The sequence below is a fragment of the Stomoxys calcitrans genome, chromosome 3 (assembly GCF_963082655.1).
Source record: "Stomoxys calcitrans chromosome 3, idStoCalc2.1, whole genome shotgun sequence".
Lineage (NCBI taxonomy): Eukaryota > Metazoa > Arthropoda > Insecta > Diptera > Muscidae > Stomoxys > Stomoxys calcitrans.
In genome coordinates, this window is record NC_081554.1 from 19980610 (window position 1) to 20008307 (window position 27698).

The 27698-nt window shown below is 40.5% G+C and overlaps 1 protein-coding gene across 1 annotated transcript in view; it reads left to right on the forward strand.

The window, feature by feature from the left end:
* LOC106081696 (dynein axonemal heavy chain 7) overlaps positions 1–27698 on the forward strand; it is a 154509-nt gene that overhangs the window by 100632 nt on the left and 26179 nt on the right. Inside the window, exon 25 of the mRNA XM_059364973.1 lies at positions 25617–26990. Coding sequence (XP_059220956.1) covers positions 25617–26990 — 1374 coding nt within the window. The remainder of the gene's footprint in view (positions 1–25616; positions 26991–27698) is intronic.

Genomic DNA, 27698 nt, shown 5'->3' on the forward strand with positions numbered 1-27698 from the left:
TTTCTTTTGGGAAAGGGTTTTAAAACTACCGTTTTCCTTGGGAAGGGACACTAAAACAAACCTCTTCCCTGGGAAGGGATACTAAAACAAAACTTATATACTAAAACTACCCTTTCCTTGGAAAAGGGTACTAAAACTACCCTTTCCCTTGGAAAAGGTTACTAAAACTACCCTTTCCCTTGGAAAAGGGTACTAAAACTACCCTTTCCCTTGGAAAAGGGTACTAAAACTACCATCTTCCTTGGAAAAGTGTACTAAAACTTACCTTTCCCTTGGGAGGGGGTACTAAAACTGCCCTTTCCCTTGAGAAAGGGTACTAAAACTACCCTCTCCCTTAAGAAAGGGTACTAAAACTACCATTTCCCTTGAGAAAGGTTACTAAAATTACTCTTTCCCTTGGGAGAGGGTACTAAAACTGCCCTTTCCCTTGAGAAAGGGTACTTAAACTACCCTTTCCCAAGAGAAAGGGTACTTAAACTACCCATTCCCTTGAGAAATGGGTACTTAAACTACACTTTCCCTTGAGAAAGGGTACCAAAAATTCCCCTTTCCCTCGAGAAAGGGTACTAAAACTGCCCCTTCACTTTGGAAAGGGTACTAAAATTACCATTTTCCTTGAGAAAGGGTACTAAAACTACCCTTTTCCTTGAGAAAGAGTACTAAAACTACCATTTCCTTTGAGAAAGGGTACTACAATTGCCCTTTCCCTTGAGAAAGGGTACTGAAACTACCCTTTCCATTGAGAAGGGGTACTAAAATTATCCTTTCCCTTGAGAAGGGATACTAAAACTACCCCTTCACTTTGGAAAGGTAAAAGTACTAAACTACCATTTTCCTTAAGAAGGGATACCAAAACTACCCTTTCCCTTGAGAAAGGGTTCCAAAGCTACCCTTTCCCTTGAGAAATGGTACTAAAACTACCCTATCTTGTGAGAAAACTACCCTTTCCCTTCAGGAAGTGTACTAAAATTACCATTCCCCTTGAGAAAGGGTACTAAAACTACCATTTCCCTTGAGAAAGGATAGAAAACAATTCTTTCCCTTGAAAAGGGGTACTAAAACTACCCCTTCACTTTGTAAAAGGTACTAAAACTACCATTTCCCTTGAGAAAGAGTACTAAAACTACCTTTCTCTTGAGAAAGGGAGCTAAAACTACCTTTTCTCTTGAGAAAGGGTACTAAAACTATCCTTTCCCTTGAGGAAGGATACCAAAATTACTAAAACAACTCCTTCCCTTGAGAAAGGGTACTAAATCTACCCTTTTCTTTGGGAAAAGATACTAAATCTACCCTTTCCCTTGAGAAAATGTATTAAAACTACCTCCCATTGGGAGGGTGCTAAAAAAGCCCTTTCCACTAAGAAAGGATACTAAAAGAAACTAAAACTAACTCTTCACTTGGTAAAGGGTATTAAACTACTACCCTTTCTACAGGGAAAGGGTATCTAACTATGCTTTTCCTAAACTAAAACTACGCTTTGTCATGGGAAAAGGTATTAAACAATCATTTCCCTTGGGAAAGGGTACTAAAAGTACGCTTTGCAATGGGAAAGGGTATTAAAACAATCCTTCCTTTCTTTCTTTCCCTTGGGAAAGTGTACTAAACAATCCATTCCCTTGGGAAAGAGTTCTATTGGGTTGCCCAAAAAGTAATTGCGGATTTTTTAAAAGAAAGTAAATGCATTTTTAATAAAACTTAGAATGAACTTTAATCAAATATACTTTTTTTACACTTTTTTTCTAAAGCAAGCTAAAAGTAACAGCTGATAACTGACAGAAGAAAGAATGCAATTACAGAGTCACAAGCTGTGAAAAAATTTGTCAACGCCGATTATATGAAAAAACTGCAATTACTTTTTGGGCAACCCAATAAAACAACCCTTTCATTTGGAAAAGCGTACGAAAAAACAACCCTTTCACTGGGGAAAGCGTTCTAAATTAACCCTTTCATTTGGGAAAGGGTACTAAGACTTTGTTTTCCCTTGGGAGAAGGTCCTTAATCAACCCTTTTCCTTGGCAAAACGTCTTTAATCAACCCTTTCCCTTGGGAAAACGTCTTTAATCAACCCTTTCCCTTGGGAGTAGGTCCTTAATCAACCCGTAACCTTGCGAAAAGGTACTTAAATAACCCTAAATAACCCTTATTAAAACTACCCTTTCTTTTGCGAAATGGTATAAAACTACGCTTTCCTTTGATAAATGGTTCTAAAACTACGCTTTCCCTTGGGTAAGGGTTCTTAAACTACGCTTTCCATTTGATAGGTGTTCTAGAAGTAAGATGGAGTTCTAATCGAACTATAAAGATTATATTCAAATGCACGAGAGATGGGGTCCACCGAGTAATTATTGTAAATACAACAATTGTTTCTTTGAGTGTCTCAACTCTTTAAATGTCCTCAATGGCAAAGTATAACTCTTCATTCCGTTCTACCGCTCCTCCCCAACAACACATTTGTGTTGTCAATGTGGTAAATGTTGGTAAATTTATTTTCCTAGTTTTGAAGTTCTGTTTTGTAGTTTGTTGTTGTGTTACCCACTCATGTACTTTCTATGTACGTGCTTGCATGTGCATGTATGTGTGTTTATGTATAAAGGAAAGTGGTAAGTGTATGTGGCTTATAAATTGTGTGTTCAATAGTAGGTACCTACTTGCAACCCGGATATTTGTGCAAATACCAAATACGTCCCAGTTGCCACATACATGCATCAGTGATATTGGAACAAGCATTCGTTGAAAATAAACATGAAGGCAAGAGGAAAAAAAAAACAATGAAAGCTAAAGCGTGAGAGAAGTAACAGTGAAAAATGATTGAAAATTTGCCAATGAATATCCGATTGAAGAGATAGTTGAGGGTATAGATTTTAAATGTAAAGCTCGTGAAGAGCTGTGATTCGGTCAAAGTCTCAAAGCGGAATGTCTCAACCCAGTGGTCGTTTTCGTTCCAGGGTAGGTTTTAGGAATATGAAGTTGATCTCGAGATTGGGATATGTTCAGGGAATTGAAGTCCGTAGGGGATCCTTAACAAGATCCTGAAAGAGGCCTTTTTGGAAGGCATGCCCAGAATCTCTCTCTTGGCGCTAGTGAGGCATCTAAGTTACGCAAAGTGCTCTCGAATCCTAGCACGCCAAGTTATCTGAGGAGGAACGACGAAATTGGCACCGAAAGCAACCGGTAGACGGTGGAACCACTGACGCACGCTCCAGGTAGTCAGGAGGAGGTCAGGGTTCAAGAGATGCATCTATGGAAGACCCCATCGGTAGAGATGTTCCATGGGTAAATACCCAAAAGGTATTTTCCCATATTAATGTTCTTTGTATAAAAATCTGACATTTTGATCATAAAATCGGACTATAGTTATATATGGTCGCTATATAGACCGATCTCTCGACTTAAAGTCTTGAGGCAATAACTTGCCAATATTTCATCCGATTTCGATGAAATTTGACAGAGTGAGTTCTGGTCGACCCCTAATCACTCCTGTAAGATGTGGTCCATATCGGACCATATTTGGATATAGACCGACTGACGGCACTCCCGATATAGGATAGTAAGACCATGAAAGATCCATTTATTACCCGATTTCGATGAAATTTGGCAACGTGAATTTTAGCAGACCCTTACCTATTCCTGTAAAATTTGATACAGATCGGACCATATTTGGTAATGGCTGCCATATAGACCGATTTCCCGATATAGAGTGTTGACCCTTTAATAGGAACATTTTCCATTCGATTTCGATGAAATTTGCTACAAAGAGTTTTGGTGGACGTCTTTCAACTTCCAAATTTCATCGAAATCGGGTAATAAATGGATCTTTGAAGGCCTTCATACCCTATATAGGAAGATCGAATGGTCGGTCTATATGGAAGCTATATCCGAATTTTTTCCTATCTGGACCATATTTTACAGGAATGGGTAGGGGTCTGCCAATACTCACTTTGCCAAATTTCATCGAAATAGGGTAATAAATGGATCTTTTATGGTTTTAATATCCTCTACCGGGAGATCCGTCAGTTGGTCCATATGGCAGCTATACCACATTTCCACATTTCACAGGAGTGAGTAGGGGTCTACCAGAACTCATTATGCCAAATATCATCGAAATCGGGTAAAAATGAGCAATCTATTGCCTCAAGACTCTAAGTCGGGAGATCGGTCTAAATAGCGGCTATATATAACTATAGTCCGTTTCTATGAGATCCGCAGGTCCGGTTTATATACAAAGAATAAGAAATTTTAAAAAAATTTTACAAAATGTTTTAAGTTACCAAAATATTTGAAAATTTGTAAATACCCAATAAATACCCTCACATTGGGAATCTAACCGGTAAAGTCCATCTCTATCCATCGGTGATATTGCCAACGATGAGAAGATAGTTTGGGCGAGTCGCACCCACGTCGGATCGGACAGAATCATCTCGGCGATGTTGGAGGAGTCTTTTTGGGTTATTCTGCCATGCCTGGAATGGATTTTGAGATTGAGCCTGGCATCGTCCTGCATAGAGATGTCAGGGTGGTCTTTTTCCCCAAAAGGTGGAAATATAAGTCATAGCACGACTAAGATTTACATAATTGATAGACCTGAAGGTGAGTGAAGGACTCAGTCCGGAGAATTTAGTGGGGCACAACATGTGTACCCTAAGGACAGGTTGGTAGAAACGAACCTCCACGAAGTGGTACGAGAAGTCGAAATGTCTCGCTTGATAGTCGCCGCCCTTAACTGCACGTAGAAATCGGATCACAAATGAAGAATTGGCAGCCGCAACAAATTTTCGAAAATCCGAGGTGATCAAATTTAGGGGCCATTTCTGTCCGTCCATCTGTCCATCCGTCTGTCCATCCGTCCGTCCGTCTGTCCGTCCGTCTGTCTGTCCGCCTGTCCGTCCATCTGTCTATCCGTATGTCCATCCGTCTGCCCGTCCGTCTGTCTGTCCGTCCGTCTGTCCATCCGTCTGTCCGTCCGTCTGTCCGTCTGTCCGTCCGTCTGTCCGTCCGTCTGTCCGTCCGTCTGTCCGTCCGTCTGTCCGTCCGTCTGTCCGTCCGTCTGTCCGTCCGTCCGTCTGTCCGTCCGTCCGTCCGTCCGTCTGTCCGTCCGTCTGTCCGTCCGTCTGTCCGTCCGTCCGTCTGTCCGTCTGTCCGTCCGTCTGTCCGTCCGTCTGTCCATCCGTCTGTCCGTTCGTTCCTCTGTTGAAATCACGCTACGGTCTTTAAAAATAGAGATATTGAGCTGAAACCCGGCAAAGATTCTTTTTTTGTCCTTAAGCAGGTTAAGTTCGAAGATGCGCTGTATCGGGCTATATCTTGATATAGCCCCCATATACACCGATCCGCCGATTTTGGGTCTTAGGCCCATAAAAGTCACATTTATTATCCGATTTTGCTAAAATTTGGGACATTTAGTTTTGTTAGGCCCTTCGACACCCTCTTCAATGTGGCCCAAATCGGTTCAGAATTGGATATAGCTGCCATATAGACCGATGTCTCGATTTAAGGTCTTGGGCCCATAAAAGACGCATTTATTGTCCGATTTCGCCGAATTTTTGGACAGTCCTTCCGTGTGTCCGTCAGTTGTAATCACCCTACAATCAATAAAAATTTGAGATATTTAGTTGAAATTTTGCACAGACTCGTATTTCTTCTATACGCAGGTTAAGTTCTTGAATGGGCCACATCGGATTATATTCGGATTTAACTGCCATATAGACCGAACTGGCGATTTAGATTCTTAAGCCTATAACAGCCCCATTTATTACCCGATTTTGCTGCAACTTGGGATAGTTTTATTAGGCCCGCCGATATTCGGACCAAAAATGATCCAGATCGGAACATATTTGGATATAGCTGCCATCTAGACCTATCTGCCGATTTTGGGTCTTAAGCCTATAAGGGAGCATTTATTACCCGATTTCGCTGAAATATGGAACAGTGAGTTATACCAAGACTCCCAACATCTATCCTGAATAGGTTTCAGATCGGGGCTATATTTAGATATAGCTGCCATAGAGACCAATCTTCATCTTTAGGCCCTGAAGACCATAAAAAGGGCATTTATTTTCCGATTTTGCTGAAATTTGAAACAGTGAGCTAGTCCCAACATCCAACCCATATATGGTCCAGATCGAACCATATTTAGATATAGCTGTCATATAGATCGATCATGCGAATTTGCGTTTAATCACATGAACGGCGCACTTATTACCCGATTTCGTTGAAATTTCGAATTGTTACTTGTACAGAGCTTCTCGGCACCTGAACCAACTATGGTTGTAATAAATTTTGTTTATATAACTTCTGATATTCACAAGTTCGGTACGGATGAACTTAAAGCGTTTTGACTTGTTTTGATTTTTTTCCCACCGCGCGGGCCATTCTGACCCATTGTGATTCCTCGTGAACTCTTTCTCTTCTCTCAACAGTAAGACCAGCCACGAAGACAGGTTTCGGCACACTTTCTCGTACCAGTTCGGCGCTTCGATGAAAGCTTTCTATTGTACTGGGTAAACGCCTCTGAGTACATCTAGTGCCTGAATTATTAGCACAGGAAGTAAAAACTGTCCTCTGTAGCGTCTATATAGAGACACCAGCGACTGACATAATCATTTCTAATGCCTTAGTGCCCAGTTATGATCTGGTATAAGAATTCTGTTCGAAATATGGTGCAGATAGGTCTCATGAACATGCCATTCAGATACAGTGGGGATACATCCTTTTTAATTCCGACTCTAAGTTCACCATCTGATTGTCATAACTTTTAACCTTAAGGAAGTTAAACCTTTCAGAGACTGTAATCTGGTGAGCCATCTGGTGCAGACGAATTTATTTCTTGATCCTTGAGTGTTGGTAACATAGATTGTACATCTAGTATTTGACTTAAAATTAGACCTCTTGTATATTTTTGGCCCACTGTACCTAAACTTCAACATATAAATGCCGCAATGATGGTTATTTACTTTTCATGTAGTGTTCGCTTGCTTTACCATTTTTGTACATAAGTAGTTGAATTTTCATATGTGTTTGCTTGGTCCTCCATGTGATACAACAGTGCGAATAATGCAGGTGTAGGTGGGCATTCGTATCTGTGTGTGTGTATGTGTGTGACTATATGTGGGTGTTTTTGCGAGAGTGGAAAAGCTACAAAACGGACGGATGTGCGCCATTTTATGCACTTTAAAGTCTTAATTGCTGCAAATGATGTTAACGCTTACTTTGCTCTCTAAGTGGTTTTAATGGAAACATTATGAAAATATCCAAATTGTAGTTGGGTAGTATTGTAGATAGATGTGGCTACAACTGGCAACGAGAAAGTTGGTGACAGCAATGATGTGAGTGTAGACATATTGTGGGAAAAATAGTGTTGCCAAATTAAAAAAAAAACAAGTAAAAGCGTGCTAAGTTCGGCCGGGCCGAATCTTATATACCCTCCACCATGGATCGCATTTGTCGAGTTCTTTTCCCGGCATCTCTTCTTAGGCAAAAAAAGAATATAAGAAAAGATTTACTTTGCTATTAGAACGATTTCAAGATATGGTCCGGTTTGGACCACAATTAAATTAAATGTTGGAGACCTGTGTAAAATGTCAGCCAATTCGAATAAGAATTGCGCCCTTTGTGGGCTCAAGAAGTAAAATAGAGCGATCGATATATATGGGAGCTGTATCGGGCTATATACCTATTCAGACCATAATAAACACGTATGTTAATGGACATGAGAGAATCCGTCGTACAAAATTTCAGGCAAATCGGATAATAATTGCGACCTCTAGAGGCTCAAGAAGTCAAGACCCAAGATCGGTTTATATGACAGCTATATAAGGTTATGGACCGATTTAAACCATACTTGGCACAGTTGTTGGATATAATAACAAAATACGTAGTGCAAAATATCATTCCAATCGGATAAGAATTGCGCACTCTAGAGGCTCAAGAAGTCAAGACCCAAGATCGATTTATATGGCAGCTATATCAGGTTATAAACCGATTTGAACCATGCTTGGCACAGTTGTTGGATATCATAACAAAACACGTCGTGCAAAATTTCATTCCAATCGGATAAGAATTGCGCACTCTAGAGGCTCAAGAAGTCAAGACCCAAGATCGGTTTATATGGCAGCTATATCAGGTTATGGACCGATTTGAACCATACTTGGCACAGTTATTGGATATCATAACAAAACACGACGTGCAAAATTTCATCCCAATCGGATAAGAATTGCGCACTCTAGAGGCTCAAGAAGTCAAGACCCAATATCGGTTTATATGGCAGCTATATCAGGTTATGAACCGATTTGAACCATACTTGGCACAGTTGTTGGATATCATAACAAAACACGTCGTGCAAAATTTCATCCCAATCGGATAAGAATTGCGCACTCTAGAGGCTCAAGAAGTCAAGACCCAAGATCGGTTTATATGGCAGCTATATCAAAACATGGACCGATATGGCCCATTTACAATACCAACCGACCTACACTAATAAGAAGTATTTGTGCAAAATTTCAAGCGGCTAGCTTTACTCCTTCGGAAGTTAGCGTGCTTTCGACAGACAGACGGACGGACGGACGGACGGACGGACGGACGGACGGACGGACGGACAGACGGACGGACATGGCTAGATCGACACAAAATTTCACGACGATCAAGAATATATATACTTTATGGGGTCTCAGACGAATATTTCGAGTAGTTACAAACAGAATGACGAAATTAGTATACCCCCCATCTTATGGTGGAGGGTATAAAAAACAAGTAAAAAGGCAATAAGTTCGGCTGTGCCGAATTATTGATACCCACTACCATGGGTATATTTATTATCAAAATTTATTATAACACTACTTTAACCATATTAATATCCATATATAGTCCGATCTTAATCACATTAAGTCCAGGTGCCGAGAAGCCCTATACAAGTAACAGTTGAAAATTTCAGCGAAATCTAGTGATTAGCCCTTATTCGGATGATCGATATACTGTACATGACTGCTATATCGTGCTGTCCGGGTGCGATCTCGACCATATTTGGGTTCGATGTCGGGAGTTTTAAAGCAGCTCACTTTTTCAAATTTCAGCAAAATCGGAGAATAAATGAGCCTTTTATGGTCCTTAGGCCCTAAAACTGAAGATTGGTCTCTATGGCATCTATGTCTAAATATAGCCCGGTCTGGACCGTTTTCGGAACAGATGTTGGGAGTCTTAATACAACTCACTGTTCCAAATTTCAGCGGAGTCGGGCATTAAATGCGCCTGTTATAAGCCTAAGGCCAAAAATCGGTAGATCAGTCTGTGTGGCAGCTATATATAAATATATTCCGATCTGGGCAGCTATTGGGTTGCCCAAAAAGTAATTGCGGATTTTTTATATGGTCGGCGTTGACAAATTTTTTCACAGCTTGTGACTCTGTAATTGCATTCTTTCTTCTGTCAGTTATCAGCTGTTACTTTTAGCTTGCTTTAGAAAAAAAGCGTGAAAAAAATAAATTTGATTAAAGTTCATTCTAAGTTTTATAAAAAATGCATTTACTTTCTTTTAAAAAATCCGCAATTACTTTTTGGGCAACCCAATATATCTAAATATATTCCGATCTGGGCCATTTTTGGTTCAGATATCAACGGGCCTAATAAAACTCACTGTTCTGAATTTCAGAGAAATGCGGTAATAAATGCGCCTGTTATAGGCTTAAGACCCTAAATAGGCATATTGGTCTTTATGGCAGCTATATTTAAATATGGTCCGATATACACCATATTTGGTTCGGATGTCGATACGCCTAGTGGAAATCACTGTATAAAATTTCAGCAAAATCCGAGAATAAATGAGCCTTATATGGTCCTCTATGGCAGCTATATCCAAATATAGCCCGATCTGAACCATATTATGGGCAGATGTTGGGAGTCTTGGTACAGCTCACTGTTTTAAATCTCAGCTAAGTCGGGTAATAAATGCGGCTGTTATAGGCTTATAAATCTAAATCGCCCGATCGGTCTATATGGCAGTTATATCCAAATATGTTCCGATCTGGACCATTTTTGGTTCGGATATGCCAAATTTGAGCGAAATCGGGTAATAACTGCGCCTGTTATAGGCTCAAGATCCTAAATCGCCAGATCGGGCTATATGGCAGCTATATCCAAATATAGACCGATGTGGCCCATTCATAAACTTAACCTGCGTATAAAAGAAATACGAGTCTGTGCAAAATTTGACTCAATATCTCTATTTTTAACGACTGTAGCATGATTACATCTGACGGACACACGAATGGACAGTTGTATAGACAGACGGACATCGTTAAATCGTCTGAGAATTTAACAACAATCCGAAATATATATACTTTGTTGAGTCGGAAATGGATATTTCGATGTGTGACTAAATGAATATACCCCCTATCCTGTGGTGGTGGGTATAAAAATGATAGAAAGGTCTTATAGGATTAAGCTGAAATTGTGCCCAAAACTTTGTACATTCGTTCAAATATGGTAGAAATTGTGCGGTCCTGTAATTATCAATTTCCAGGTTTCAGTTTCTAAACCTAGACAAAAGCTTGGCATACCCTCCACCATAGGATTGGGGTATACTAATTTCGTTATTCTGTTTGTAACACCTCGAAATATACATCTAAGACCCCATAAAGTTTATATATTCTTGATCGTCTTGGCATTTTAAGTCGATCTAGCCTTGTCCGTCTGTCTGTTCGTCCATCCGTATGCCTGTCGAAAGCTCGCAAACTTTCAAAGGATTAAAGCTAGGCGCTTGAAATTTTGCACAAATACTTTTTATTAGTGTAGGTCTGTTGGGATTGTAAGTGGGCCAAAGCGGTCCATGTTTTGATGTAGCTGTCATAAAAACCAATCTTGGGTCTTGACTTCTTGAGCCTCTAGAAGGCGCAATTCTCGTCCGATTTGACTAAAATTTTGCACGTGGTGTTTTGATATCACTTCCAACAACTGTGCCAAGTATAGTTTAAATCGGTTCGAATAAAACATACCAACGCACAGCCCTTGAAGCCATCACACCTAATATGGTTGAAGTCTTCTAACCAAAGACGAAACGCATTCCATAGTGGATGGTGTGTGTTGCTATCTTTGGCTTTCCTTTTCCATTTTGCCTCTTCGATCATTGAGCACGTCTCGAAAGAGAAACAAACAAAAATTGAAAAATTTAATGATCTTCGCCCAAACAGGCAAAAAACTTAAAAAATTAAAAAAAAAAAATCGGCATAGCCAAGCCGGGATTCGAACCTGGACACACGGAGCAACGGCGAGAGCCGTGGTCTGGTGTTCAAAGCCATCAATACAACTTCCAACAGATGCACCAAATCATGTTTAGTACGGAAGAAGTGTAATTTGCCACAGAATGAATGTCTGTCATTACACAAAAATACATGCATTGGGAAAAAGTACAGCTCATAGACACTGTTGTCGAGCGTGGTTAATGTGGTAATTGTATCATAGATGCGTTTTCGCTATAAATACGTTTCAAATACAATATACCAACGCACAGCCCTTGAAGCCATCACACTTAATATGGTTGAAAAGTCTTCTAACCAAAATTAAAAAAAAATCGGTTCATGGCCTGATATAGCTGCCATATAAACCGATTGCTCTTTGTAGGGGCTCAAGAAGCTAAATCGGGAGATCGGTTTATATGGGAGCTGCATCAAGCTATAAATCGATTCAGACCATATTAGACACGTATATTGAAGGTCATGCGAGAAGCCATTGTACAAAATTTGAGCTAAATTGGATAATAAATGCACCCTCTAGAGACTCAAAAAGTCAACATCCCAGATCGGTTTATATGGCGGCTACACCAGGTTATGAACCGATTTGAATCATATTTAGCACAGTTGTTGAAAGCGATACCAAAACACCACGTGTAAAATTACAAATCGGATAAAAATCACTGGTGTAGCTGCCATATAAACCGATCTGGGATTTTGACTTCTTTAGCCTCTAGAGGGCTCAATTCTCATCCGATTTGGCTAAAATTTTTGGCAACGGCTTCTCGCATGACCTTCAACATGCGTGTGCAATATGGTCTGAATGGAGCTATAGCTTGATACAGCTCCCATAAAAACCGATCTCCCGATTTTGTTTCTTGAGCCCCTACAAGGCGCAATTCTTATCCGAATGGACTGAAAAAAGTTCTACAGTGTTTAGCATTCAATTCATTTATGGTCCGAATAGGACTACATCTTGATATAGCTTCAATGGCATAACAGGAGGCCACCGTAGCGCAGAGGTTAGCATGTCCGCCTATGACGCTGAACGGCTGGGTTCGAATCCTGGCGAGACTATCGGAACAAATTTTCAGCGGTGGTTTTCCCCTCCTAATACTGGCAACATTTGTGAGGTTCTATGCCATGTAAAACTTCTCTCCAAAGAGGTGTCGCACTGCGGTACGCTGTTCGAATTCGGCTATATAAAGGTGGCCCCTTATCATTAAGCTTGAACTTGAATCGGACTGAACTCATTAATATGTGAGAAGTTTGCTCCTGTTCCTTAGTGAAATGTTCGTGGGCAAAATTGGTATTTGTTGTTGCATAACCGTTCTTATTTATTATTCTTTGTGTGCCAAAAAAGAGATACCGCGCATAGAACTCGACAAATGCGATGGTGGAGAGTATATAAGATTCGGCCCGGCCGAACTTAGCAGGCTCTTACTTGGTTCGTTTCAAAGTGCAGACTAAAATTCAAAACTTTTGGTTATTAGGATTAGGAGGAGAACAACCTCCACGCTGAAAACCTTCTTTCTGGAAGACTTAAGTATGGGGAGGAAAATGGTTTTAGTCTGGGTAAAACAAAAGTTGTTTGTTTCTGCAGTATATATAAGAAATCCATGATGACCATGTTTTCTAAGGAGGAAGAGAAGTTTCATTTACTGAAAGAGCAATGCAGCGATTTTGTTGGACAAGAAATTTAACTTGAAGAAAAGGCAACTCTGTCTCTTTTCTCTGATGGGTTATTCTCTAATAAAATAATTGTCTTAAGTTTAAATATTCATAATCATCTTAAACGGCAACACTGCTCTTTCAACTGTTATTCACCTCCAACAACTACCCTTTTCCTTCACCTAAGTATGTATATGACTAACTTTGAGTAGCATATGGCTTAGCGGAGCTCATTTATGAATCGTGTGACCCCTTAAATTAAATTTACTAAATTATTGTGGGGAAAATGAAACACTGCAACAAACGTTTTCTTTTAATTAAATAAAACCAAGCATAGTCATAAGCTGGCACAGCAACTTGGCGTTCATTTGCTTTACTAAGCTTTGCGGGGGGAAGGGGGTGGTGTTGATGATGACAAAGCACCATAATTATCTATTCATCATCTTTTGTGCGATGCTGCCAAGCAAGCTGCGCTGAGCAGCCATGTGTGAAATGGTTTTATGCCATAATGTCTTGCAGGAGGCAAGGGCTCCCAGTGCTGCGCTTAATAGAAAATGAGCAAAAATTTGCTTAAATCGCTTATTTCGAATGCCATAAATCTTTAAATGTGTGCGTTGTTGCATATTCAGCAGTCCGCAGGACTTAATCAAAACATCACCTCATCCATGTAAAACAAATTGTTAAAGTTTTCTTCTTCCTTTTGGCTTCTTTACCTTGTCCAAAGCATCCCAGATACAAACATACATATATCTTCATCATATTTTTCTTATTACCTCGTCTATCTTACTTCTTGTGGTCGCTGCGTGTGTCTGCCGGTTTCTTTGTATGTGAATTTGTTTCCTGAGGGCTTGAGGAAGAAATATGGAAAGTTTTTTCATTAGGACATCTCACGCATCCATTGGTATTCCCTTTCGCACTGCAGTGACACTGGTTTCTCTATTGAGCAGGAAAATTCGAGAAAAACGTTCGCTTTTGAATGGCAATATCTTTCCTTCTGTCTTTCTTTGCACTTATGCCTTTGTAAATGAAAGACATTTATCTTCTTACCATAATAAATCTCATTAATTTTCTGCTCTACATGGCAAAAATGCCGATATGAACGAAATGGCGAGGGCATAATGTGGTAGAGAGGAAAGTTTTTGAATAAAATTTGTGAAGTTGGAACTTCCTGCAGAATATCTTTTAGAGTACAAGCAAATTTCCCTTTAAAGCTTATGTTGTCACAATACTTGTCTATTTTCCAAACTAAAGGAGACAGCACACCTCTTTGATAGAGGTGTATACCAAACTAAGGCTGTGCCATCGTTTCCAAGATTTAGCAACTCTGCTGACTATCATTACGATCGTTTTTTGTCTCTTAGCTTAAAACAGATTGAGAGAAGTCTACGAAGCACGCATCCTCGCACCCACGATCTACGTCTATTTCCTCTGACATCAGATGAATCCTCTAATCGGCTAAACAATCGGTGATGTACGGGTAGAATTCTAACCACGGTAAGCGTTTCAAATTGACAGGATGACTTTCGTAATGAAGGCTTCAGGCAAAGTTGAGAGGAACAAGTAAATGCGTGTTAAGTTCGGCCGGGCCGAATCTTATGTACCCTCCGCCATGGATCGCATTCGTCGAGTTCTTTTCCTGGCATCTCTTCTTAGACAAAAAAGGATAAAAGAAAAGATTTGGTCTGTTATTAGAGCGATATCAGGATATGGTCCGGTTCGGACCACAATTAAATTATATGTTGGAGACCTGTGTAAAATGTCAGCCAATTCGAATAAGAATTGCGCCCTTTGGGGGCACAAGAAGTAAAATAGAGAGACTGATTTAAATGGGAGCTGTATCAGGCTATAGACCGATTCAGACCATATGGAACACGTATAATGATGGTCATAAGAGGATCCGTCGTACAAAATTTCAGGCAAATCGGATAATAATTGCGACCTCTAGAGGCTCAAGAAGTCAAGATCCCAGATCGGTTTATATGGCAGCTATATCAGGTAATGAAACGATTTGAACCATACTTGGCACAGTTGTTGGATATCATAACAAAACACGTCGTGTAAAATTTCATTCCAATCGGATAAGAATTGCACCCTGTAGAGGCTCAAGAAGTCAAGATTCAAGATTGGTTTATATGGCAACTATATCAGGTTATGAACCGATTTGAACCTTTTTTGGCACAGTTGTTGAAAGTCATAATAAAATACGTCATGCAAAATTTCAGCAAAATCCGATAGAAATTGCGCCCTGTACAAACTCAAGAAGTCAAGATCCTGGATCGGTTTATATGGCAGCTATATCAGGTTATGAACCAATTTGAACCTTATTTGGCACAGTTGTTGAAAGTCATAATAAAATACGTTATACAAAATTTCAGCCAAATCCGAGAGGAACTGCGCCCTGTACAAGCTCAAGAAGTCTAGTCCCAGATCGGTTTATATGATAGCAATATCAGGTTATGAACCGATTTGAACCATACTTAGCACAGTTGTTGGATATCATAACAAAACACGTGGTGCAAAATTTGATTCCAATCGGATAAGAATTGCGCCCTGTAGAGGCTCAAGAAGTCAAGATTCAAGATCGGTTTATATGGCAGCTGTATCAGGTTATTGACCGATTTGAACCATACTTAGCAAAGTTGTTGGATATTATAACAAAACACGTCGTGCAAAATTTCATTCCAATCGGATAAGAATTGCGCACTCTAGAGGCTCAAGAAGTCAAGACCCAAGATCGGTTTATATGGCAGCTATATCAAAACATGGACCGATATGGCCCATATACAATACCAACCAACGTACACTAATAAGAAGTATTTGTGCAAAATTTCAAGCGGGTAGCTTTACTCCTTCGGAAAGTAGCGTGCTTTCGTCAGACAGACGGACGGAAGGGCGGACGGACGGACGGACGGACGGACGGACGGACAGACGGACGGACATGGCAATATCGACAAAAAATGTCGCGATGATCAAAAATATATATACTTTATGGGGTCTCAGACGAATATTTCGAGTAGTTACAAACAGAATGACGAAATTAGTATACCCCCTATCCTATGATGGGGGGTATAAAAATAGCACACATATGTAAATGTGTGTCTCAGTGGATGTTTATAATCTGCACTAAATGTCTACTTTCCATTACATTTTTTCTATAAATTTAGATACAAAAGGCCATGCCATTTATGTACATATTAAAAGAGCAAAAACGAAAAATGCGAGCTAGCTTTGCAATATTTCGAAATATATACAAATGTAGCTTCTTTACAGTAATATTCCAAAAATTGAAATCATCTTTACCAACAAAATTAAAAAAAATATCTAAAAAATGTCTAAAGTAATCAAAACAAGTAAGAGGCAACCCTAAAAACTAGCATAAAATTTTTTTTTTCAGCAGACTTGGGTACTCAAACAGAAGATTTTGTTAGTAAGAAATGTTTGCTAATACAGCAGCCATATGTTTGCTGAAACAGCAGTACTGTCTGCTTTCCCATTTTCAGCAGACAAAAACTGCTGTTTTGGCAAACATTTGTGCTGTTTTGAATAACAAATTTGGTTGAGTGTATGCTCTTACTTTCCTTACTTTGGGATTAATGATACCATAATTGGAGTGCCAAATAACTTTCACAGTGTGCCTCGTTTTAACATGCATTACAATTGTAATGTATACATCCAACAACATGAAAGTAAATAGTGATGGAAAAGGGAAATCACACACAAACTCACATACAAACACACACAAATATACATACTGAAAAAATATACAGAGACGTATTTGTAAATTTATTGTAAGTAGATTGAATGAAGTTTATTATCCTTGGTTTACCCCCTCAAAACCACGTTATCAGTAATCATTTCGCCAAGTTCACAAAGGAAGTAAGTGGAGAGCGGAGAGGCGGTGTAGAATTCCACTACTACGACACATATCGAAAATACTGACTGGAAAATATCCTTAGGCATATGTTTTCCTTTCTTTCGCTTTGATAAAATTGAGTACGAGTATGCGGGAACATCATTGTTTGCGGGCGTTATATTTTTCGAGTTTAATGAAGGGATCTTCTGATTGTTGGCGGGGTATGATGAAGGTGTAGTTTGGATAAAGATGGGCATGTATATGAGGTGTTCAGTGGCGAATAAGGCTTTTTTGTATATTAACTGGGAAATTTCGAAGATGGGTTGCATGGTATATTGACCGATTCAGCACTGATATCGTTCGGTTTCACGTTTATTTTTTCTTGGAAAGCCTTAATATTCATTAACAATTAAACTGATGGAGTAACGATTTACTCTAACGGGAAGGCAAATCATGCGGCGCTCTTTTTATACCCACCACCGAAGGATGGGGGTATATTCATTTTGTCATTCCGTTTGCAACACATCGAAATATCCATTTCCGACCCTACAAAGTATATATTGGGTTGCCCAAAAAGTAATTGCGGATTTTTTATATAGTCGGCGTTGACAAATTTTTTCACAGCTTGTGACTCTGTAATTGCATTCTTTCTTCTGTCAGTTATCAGCTGTTACTTTTATCTTGCTTTAGAAAAAAAGTTTAAAAAAAGTATATTTGATTAAAGTTCATTCTAAGTTTTATTAAAACTGCATTTACTTTCTTTTAAAAAATCCGCAATTACTTTTTGGGCAACCCAATATATTCTTGATCACCGTAAAGGTCTAAAACGATCTAGATATGTCCGTCCGTCTGTCTGTTGAAATCACGCTACAGTCTTCAAAAATAGAGATATTGAGCTGAAATTTTGCACAGAGACTTTTCTTGTCCATAAGCAGGTTAAGTTCGAAGATGAGCTCTATCGGACTATATCTTGATATAGCCCCCATATAGATCGATCCTCCGATTTAGGGTCTTTGGCACATAAAAGCCACATTTATTAACCGATTTTGCTGAAATTTGGGACAGTGAGTTGCGTTAGGCCCTTCGACATCTTTCGTCAATTTGGCTCAGATCGAAATAGATTTGGATATAGCTGCCATATAGTCCGATCCTCCGATTTAGGGTCTTGGGCCCATAAAAGCCACATTTATTATCCGATTTTATTGAAATGTGAGGCAGTGAGTTGTGTTAGGCCCTTCGACTTCCTTCGTTTATTTGGACCAGATCGGTTCAGATTTGGATATAGCTGCCATATAGACCGATCCTCCGATTTAGGGTCTTGGGCCCATAAAAGCCACATTTATTATCCGATTTTACTGAAATGTGAGGCAGTGAGTTGTGGTAGGCCCTTCGACTTCCTACGTTAATTTGGACCAGATCGGTTCAGCTTTGGATAAAGCTGCCATATAGCCCGATCCTCCAATATTATCCGATTTTGCTGAAGTTTGGGACAGTGAGTTGTCTTAGGCCTCTCGACATCCTTCATCAATTTGGCCCAGATCGGTTCAGATTTGGATATAGCTGGCATATAGACCGATTTCTTGATTTAAGGTTTTGTGGCCATAAAAGACGCATTTATTGTCCGATGTCGCTGAAATTTGAGACAGTGAGTTTAGTTAGGCTCTTCGACGTCTTTCTTCAATTTTGACCAGATCGGTCTAGATTTGAATATAGCTGCCATATAGACCGATCTCTCGATTTAAGGTTTTGGGCCCATAAAAGAGGCATTTGTTGTCCGATTTCGCCGAAATTTGGGACAGTGCTTTGAGTTAGGCTCTTCGACATTTTTATGTAACTAGGCCCAAATCAGTCCAGATTTGGATATAGCTGCCATGTAGACCGATATCTCGATTTAAAGTCTTGGGACCATAAAATTCGCATTTATAATCCGATATCACTGAAATTTGACATATACCCGAGGTGGTGGGTATCCACCACCTTGGGTATATGTTAAAAACTGGTGCTACTTACTACCATGTTTTTAGCCGCGGCGAAATCTATCAGCCTCAACCCATTACTGGACGTTATCTCGTGGAGGATAAACTTTCCGACTGTTGGACCAAAAATGCCTTCCTTCCCTATTTTCGCATTAAAATCTCCCAGAACGATTTTAATATCATCATTTAATATCATGGGCAGCGGTCATATTCTCCCTCTTGGCGCTCGTAGAAAATATCCTTGGTCTGCTCGTCTTTGTCTTCCGTCGGGGCATGGGCACAAATAAGGCCGATGTTGAAGAATTTGGCTTTTATGCGAATTGTGGCTAGCCTCTCATCTAGCCGGAGTAAAGGTGTTTCAGTCTCCGACTTACCACAAATCCACAGCCAAATTCATGGCTCGTGTTATGGCAGCTATAGTATAGTTCGTCACCGTTTGGTGTTGTGTGACGTCGGCGAACCGGTCAATAAGACAGCTATATCTAAATGAAGTCCGATGTAGGTCAATTGGGCAGGGATAACGGGGGGTCTTCTACAACTCACTGTTCAAATTTTCAATGAAATTGGATGGTAAATGAGCTATAATGGGTTAAAGGCCCTTAGTTAGGGGAGGTCATCGAAGACACTGAACTCAAGGGTTTGAATCAGTTACCTTAAACTAGAAAGCGGAAAGCATTCATTAATATGAGAGAAGTATTCCCGTTTTTCCTTAATGGAATATTTATGGGCAAATTGAAGTATTCCCATTGTTCCTTAATGGAATATTCATGGGCAAATTGGGACCAGTGGACACCGTCTGGTACGAGGTTATTCATAAAATTTCTTCTAGGCCGTGTCAAGAGGTACACACATACATAAGCCAAGATCCGCTTATGTATGTGTGTACCTCTTGACATCGATGGTGCTTTCAACAAAATTTGGACCGACAGACCGCTACAATTCTTAGACCTTTACCAGATAATCCGAGGCCACGTGCAAAGGAAGATATGAAAAATGTGGGCTTCCATTCTGGACAGGGATAAGAGATAGAGGCGTAGGTTAAAATACAGAGAGTGCTTTTAGTTCATTTACCAACGAATCAAAGAAAATCCTCCTCATTTGTCTTTGTAGTCATAAATCACTGTTTTTTTCCCCCGAATGCTTCATACATCGTTTATGGTTTCTTGTTTCCCCTTTGTTCATGTCTCTGCGGTTTATATTTATGCTTGACAACTTCTTATATTGATTTTCATTTTACTCTTCTTGGCTTTTCAATTCCAAGAAAATTTCTGTTTGTTTTTGTTTTCAGCATTTTTTTTTTGTTTTGCTAAAGAAAAACTTTTCATTTTACGCGTTCGCTGTTGCTGATGAGAAAAGTGAGTGTTCGATTTTGTTTGAATGTTTGCTAACGAGAGGAGTATAAGGATATGAAAAAAGCCTGAATGCCTGCCTTGCGATTCTTTGGCATAACAAAAGCGTGAATGCGTAACGCTGAATTCTGTCAAATTAACTTTATTTGCTTCGGAAATCGAAGGAAAATTCTATTTGAACTGACACTCGTAGTGACGAGGGGATTTCGGTTTTCTTCCACTTTTTGCCAATTTAGTATTGTTCTCTGTCATTGATTAACAAGGGATTTTTTGGCGATAAATGACATTTTAGGCACGTAGTATACATTTTTTTGCGATAATAACTAGCAAGGATTGTGGCAAGAAGTAATGGATTAAGTTTGGCAGGAGATGTAATGAAATGTAATATTAGTTGTAGTTTTACTCATAGGTGCAGTTTTGAGAGAGTAGTACTGGATAATGGGGTGTGATGTAGATTTTTATACCCAAAACATTGAAATATTCTATTCCACAATAATATTCGTCTAAAGTTTATTAATTTCAAAGCTTTTCCTCTATTCATTAAAGTTAAGTCAGATTTAGGTATTGCTCCCACTGTAGTTGGCAGTATTAAGGTCCCATCGTAAGAAAATCTTACAAGGTTTTTTTCAATATTTCAAAACTAAAGTCTGACTAGATTTCAACATAGGTTACATGTTTTAAAAATATTGGGTTGCCCAAAAAGTAATTGCGGATTTTTTAAAAGAAAGTAAATGAATTTTTAATAAAACTTAGAATGAACTTTAATCAAATATACTTTTTTTACACTTTTTTTCTAAAGCAAGCTAAAAGTAACAGCTGATAACTGACAGAAGAAAGAATGCAATTACAGAGTCACAAACTGTGAAAAAATTTGTCAACGCCGACTATATGAAAAATCCGCAATTACTTTTTGGGCAAGCTAGTACGTGGACTCGGTGGTGCAGGGTATTACATAGTCGGCCCCGCCCGATATTCGCCTTTTCTTACTAGTTTTGCAATGAATGACAGACCCACGAATATGTAAAAACAAAAAATACGGGAAAAGCTGCAATTTTCTGAAACAGATTGAAAACATTCTAAGAATCAAACGTATAAAGATATTCTAGCAATTTCTTTTGAGTTTTGCAGCTAAAAGTGTCCTTAAAAAACTAAAGAGAAATTCTTTCCGATTTTTTTTACAAGAATAACCAAAATTACCCTTTCGGGCAAAGATGGTTTCAAAATCGGCATTTTTGTGTAGTGCAAAACATTTTTTATATGGATTGGGGGAACATTTTTTTTCTGTCAGCCAACACGCCGGGGATGTCCCCTATGAATGCAGTGCATTGCGTTGGCGAGAGGAAATTGGAGGGGGGAGATGGATGTAGTGTTTATTGACTTAAATCTTTGGATGACAAAGTGGGTGGGAAAAACATTAGCCGGAAGTCGATTCCACATACGAATGGTTCGGGCGAAATAAGAATTTTTGTTGCTCTATAATGCATTGTGCGGTCCGCTAGCCAATCAATTACAAATGGGTGTGAGTTCCTGGAATATCTAGTATCCCTGACATACATCCTTACATCAGGAATAAGAAGACGAATATCGGACGAGCACACACCATTAAAGTACCGATAGAACAGCGACGATGATGAAGGGAGGCAATAGAGTTGGATACCCCACTGTCCCCAGTCAAGGCCATCGCTCTCCTCTGTACACGGTCCAGTAGCTTCAGGGATGATTTTGTAGCTCCAGCCCATACATGTGAGTTGTACTCCTTTTTCGGTCTTATGAAAGTGATGTAGATGTTAAGAAGATCAGATGGAGTGAAGTAATTCTAACACCGTTTAAGGAAGCCCAAACACTTGAATACTTCTTTCGACACTGCAAATACATGTCTAGCCCAATGGACATCACTTTGTATTTTCATGCCATCAAGAGCTTCTGATTGCTCAACATCTACACCGTTGATACACAAAGATGAATCAGCGAATCATTTGTGCGACAACAAGCAACACTGAGTCTTCCGTGCATTAAAATCTACTTGATTCATTCGAACCCACCCAGAAATGGCCAGCAAATCCTGGCAGAGTGTATCGTCCATAACCCGTCTCTTGTCCTCAATCTCTCGAAGACTCGGCCTATGATCGAATGAGTACGAATGATAGAGATTACTGTCATCCGTAAATGAGCAGATCGGATTCGATGTCTAACCCAACAGATCGTTGATGAAAATAAGAAAAAGAGAAGGAGACAGAACAGAGCCCTGGGGTACACCTGCGGTCAATTTGTGCTCATTGGATGAGAACCCATCTATAATGGCTCGAATTGTGCGATCTCTGAGAAAAATCGAAAGACTTTAAATCGAGAGATCAGTCTATATGATCTAGGTAAAATTGAAAAAGGATGTCGAAGGGCCTAAGAGTTGCCAAATTTTGGCAAAATCGAACAATAAATGCGCTTTTTATGGGCCTGGGACCTTAAGGCGAGAGATCGGTCTATATAGCAGCTAAATCCAAATCTTGACATATTGTGGCTAAATTGAAGAAGGATGTCGAGTGGCCTTACACAACTCACTGTTCTCAATTTCAACATCCTTCGGTGGTGGGTATTAAAATAAATATACACCCATCCTTCGGTGGTGGGTATAAAAACATGTGCCCAACTAGGGAACCTTGTCTTCGGGATTTGAAAACTTAAGGGTTTTTCCCGTTTAAGTTAACATATCTAGAGCAAAACTTTTCCCAACATTCTGCAACTTTTCTCTTGACTCTTGCGGTGAGTCGTTTTGTGACTTACGTGGTAGGCTAATGTTGGTGGGGCCATAGGGGGTTACATTCATTTCAGGGCCGGACGATTAGTGCAATTGCCAGAGCAGACTCTGGGTATATAAGACGCTAAGCACTTCTACGGCCTATCAGGTTACAGCCCGGCACGGGATAGCTATGTTGTGTGGTGCACACAGCAGGAATTTTGAGGTCCGATCTGTGTGGTGTTCGAGACCCTTAGCTGCGAGTTACCGTGCCCTTCCACAGGTTGCGGATAGTGGAATGCTCCATACGGAGCAGCGGTAATGGCAGTCACCGACAAACAGCGGTATCGAGCGGAGAGCCTATGATGCTCGATATAACACGGCGAGTTATTGGCGCCTTTAAACAGCCCATGGCCAATCTGTTCCCACTGCGATTGGTCCTTTGGACCGGAATGAGCTTTCTAATCTACAGGAGCTTGAAGAGGATCGCCTCCTCCACATGAAAATGTGGTTACAACAACATCAGTTTACAGCGACGAGTTTCACACACACGCGTGATCGTTTCCCTTGGTAACCCAGACGCTGGAGTAGGCGGTTTAAATGAAGATGTGGTCATGATTCAGTGGCACCTACGTCTGAGGGTCGTATGCTGGCTAGGTTATTTACCGGGACATTATGTACTCACGGTGTGCTTGTGGTATTTGATCATCGTGACGCAGGAGTAGTGGGTTAGAACATGTGGTCAATGGCCCAATTGCTCCTAGGTCTAAGAAAGCAGGCAGAACGCCGGCAAGGATAGTCACCGAGACAGGAACCAATCACGGCGTGCTCGTGAGATTTTATCACCCGGAAAGGGGGGTGGCTCAGTGGCTCCTATATCCGCGGGGCAAGGTCAGAACGCTGGTTAGGCTAGTCACTGTGGTGTGATTTACTCACAACATAATCGCGGCAATAGGCTACCGGATCACAGCACTTGGCGGTTGAGAGGAACACTAGGTCAATGGCTCTGGACCTCCTGTCTCTGAGGGACAAGGATCGAATGGTGGCTAGGCTAGACACCAAAATATGATTCACTCACGGTATGGTCGTGACCACTATGTGATCGAAGGGTGAGGTAAGCGAAAGGGATTCCTAGCACGGACACCATCTCGGGTGATATTGTCTCTTGGTCTTCGTGACGCAAGTGTAGGAGGTTAGTATGAACACCTGATCAATGGCTCATTTGCTGCTGAGTCGGAGGTACGGGGGCGGAACGTCGAAAGGGCTAGTCACCGAGTCGTTAACCGTTCTCAGCGTGATCGTAGTATATGATCATGGGGAATTGTGAGAAGGCGGCTGCGACTAACACGTGATGAATGGATCAGTCGTTTCTCTGTCTGCGGGGTAAGGCCAGAATGCTGGTTAGGCTTGTCACCGAAATGTGATTTACTCACGGCGTGATCGCGGCACTAAGTCAGCGGGTCGCAGCATAAGGTGGTTGAAAGGAACACTAAGTCAATGGTTCAGGGCCTCCTGTCTCTGAGGGACAAGGGCTGAATGGTGGCTAGGCTCGTCATCGAAACCTGATTCACTGACGGTGTGATTGTGGTCACTATGCGACCGAGAGGTGAATTAAGCGAAAGGAATGGTTACCACGTGCACTGTCTCGGGTGATATTGGCTCTTGGTCACATTGACGAAGGAGTAGGTGGTTAGAATGAACATGTGGTCAATGGTTCACTTGTTCCTAAGGAATGCTGGCGGAACACCGGCAAGGCTAGTCACCGAGAAGTGAATCATTCACTGCGTGATCGTAGCACTTGATCACCGGGACAGAAGGAAAGGCGGCTGCAACTTACACGTGATCAATGGATCAGTGCCTTCTGTGTCTGCGGGGCAAGGCCAGAACGCTGATTAGCATGGTCACCGAGATGTGATTTACTCACGGCGTGTAGCAGTATTAGGTGGTTGAAACGAACATGTGGCCAATGTTTCAGGGCTTCCTGTCTCTAACAGACACGGGCTGAACTGTGGCTAGGCAGTCACCGTAACCTGATTCACTCACGGTGTTATTGGGGCTACTATGGGACCGAAAGTTGAGGTGAGGTTAGCGAAAGGGATGGTTAGCACGGAAACTGGTTCGGGGCAACTGATACCGAGCAAAACTCGGGCAGTAAGTCAAGTCGGGCCAGTAAGTCAAAAGCTCTGATTTTCAGGCTTAACACTCACAGCACTATTTTCACATCCACCAACCTTGTTATTGCCCTCTTTGTACTCTGGTGCTGCCTTTTTATGCCCCTTGGAGCTGTAACTTATTTTACCAGATTTCTGAGGCTAGTGTTTTGTGTTCCAGTCGCACAGTGGGGAACATTGAAAAAAAAAAAAACTATTAAAAATACGTCATGTGAGAACGGTTAGAGGTATCACTTTGGAGTAGTTAGAGATGAGGTATTAGCGAGATCATGTGCAAAATTTCAAGGCCCTAGGTTGTCTGGGACGGAAGGTCGGACTTTTTGGAAATCGGACCACAAACGAAGATTTGGCAGCCCCAACATATTTTCGAAATACCAAGGTGACCAACTTTAGGGGCCTGGCAAAAGGCGCCCAGATAACGTAGGGAGTGAATTTTATACACGATCTCGCTAACACCTCAACTCTAACCATTCCTAATCAAGGAGATATCTCCACCCCTCCTCAAACTTCATATTTTTTTAATTAGTTTTTTTCGATTTTCTCCCACTGTGCAACTCTTAAATGTTCTAACCATTCTAAAAATGTACTCCAAATTTGCTATTCCCTTACTTTTCTCATTTTTTGTTACTTCACCCCATTTTTATTTCAGGACAAACTGCTTTTCTCCTTGATTCTTAACATCAACCTCATGAAGGCAGAGGGTAAAATTGACAATGCAGAATGGATGTTCCTGCTAACTGGCGGCATTGGTCTCGATAACCCCTTGAAAAATCCCGCCAAATGGTTGGGCATACAAAATTGGAATGAATTGTGCCGCTTGGCGGAGTTAACCCACTTCAAAGGATTGCGTGAAGATTTCGAAGCAAACTTAGAAAAATGGAAGCATTTTTATGAATCAGCTACACCTCAACATTTTGAGGAGATACCCTCGCCTTGGGATAAGATGACTATGATGCAAAAGCTTTTACTGCTGCGAGTATTCAGACCTGACAAATTGGTGCCAGCTGTTATGAGATTTGTGGCCGGAGAAATGGGTGATAAATTTGTAGAGCCACCTCAATTCGATTTAGCGGCCTCGTTCAGTGATTCCCATTGCTGTGTGCCTTTGATTTTTGTACTTACTCCGGGTTCGGATCCCACAGCAACTCTGCTGAAGTTTGCCGATGAACAAGGATTTGGCACCAATCGTTTATTCTCCCTTTCTTTGGGACAGGGTCAAGGACCCATTGCTGTTAAGATGATAGATGAAGGTGTAAAGGTGGGCAATTGGGTGTTATTGCAAAATTGCCATTTGGCTAAAAGCTTTATGCCTGCTTTGGAGAAAGTATGCGAAGGCATGGTGCCCGATTCCACACATCCCGATTTTCGTTTATGGCTAACCTCCTATCCGGCAGAACATTTCCCCGTGGTGGTGCTGCAAAATGGCATCAAAATGACCAATGAACCTCCCAAGGGACTACGCTCGAACATTGTAAGATCTATGCTATCGGATCCCATATCCGATCCTGATTGGTATGATTCCTGCAAACAAAATCAAACATTCAAGCAATTGATCTACTCGCTGTGTTTCTTTCATGCGGTCATACAAGAGAGAAGATATTTTGGACCCATTGGCTGGAACATACCCTATGAGTTCAATGAAACGGATTTGCGCATAAGTCTTATGCAGCTGAAAATGTTTTTGGATCAATATGAGGGTGTGAACTATGATGCTTTGCGTTATTTGACCGGTGAATGCAATTATGGTGGCCGAGTGACTGACGATTGGGATCGAAGAACATTGAAGACCATATTGAATCGTTACTATTGCCCTGAGGTTCTGGATATAGAAACTCCTTTCTATTTTGATGATAAGCAGCTGTACTATATACCGGTCTACATGGAAGTGGTAAATTATTTGAACTATACCAAAGAGTTGCCTCAACAGACGGTGCCGGCCATTTTTGGTTTTCATGCCAATGCGGATATTATGAAGGATCAACAGGAAACGGATATGCTGTTGAGTCATACACTGTTGACACAGGTGAGTGGGGAGAGGTTTTAAATTATATTTCAGAAACATTGAATATGGTGCATACTTTCCATTACATTGCCTTACACAAAACAAAAACTCTTTGAAATGATATCAAATATCAACATGCTCATTAGACTGATTATGGAGTAGAGTCATTTTATATTGGGTTGCCCAAAAAGTAATTGCGGATTTTTTAAAAGAAAGTAAATGCATTTTTAATAAAACTTAGAATTTTACACTTTTTTTTCTAAAGCAAGCTAAAAGTAGCAGCTGATAACTGACAGAAGAAAGAATGCAATTACAGAGTCAAAAGCTGTGAAAAAATTTGTCAACGCCGACTATATGAAAAAACCGCAATTACTTTTTGGGCAACCCAATAGTTTGTTTGAGTTAAGATATTCTAAAAGATATTGTGAAGCATTTTATTTAGATTTTAAGTAATATTGGTATATTCCTCTCCTAAACGCTTTCAAGGATCGTGTGGTAAGTTCAAATAGTTTTTACAAAGTAAGGTTGTTCTCAAAGTAAGTCAAATCTTCTCTTAACCCCTTATCAATCAGGATTTATATGAAAAAAGGGTAAGTTTTCCAAAATTACATTGCAAGTACAAAAACCTGCTTAATTTTTGTTAATTTTCTTGCTTTGCTTTATTCCCACAACCAAACCGACTTTCCAACACCCACAATACCCTCCACAGAAACTGCGTAAATCTCGCCC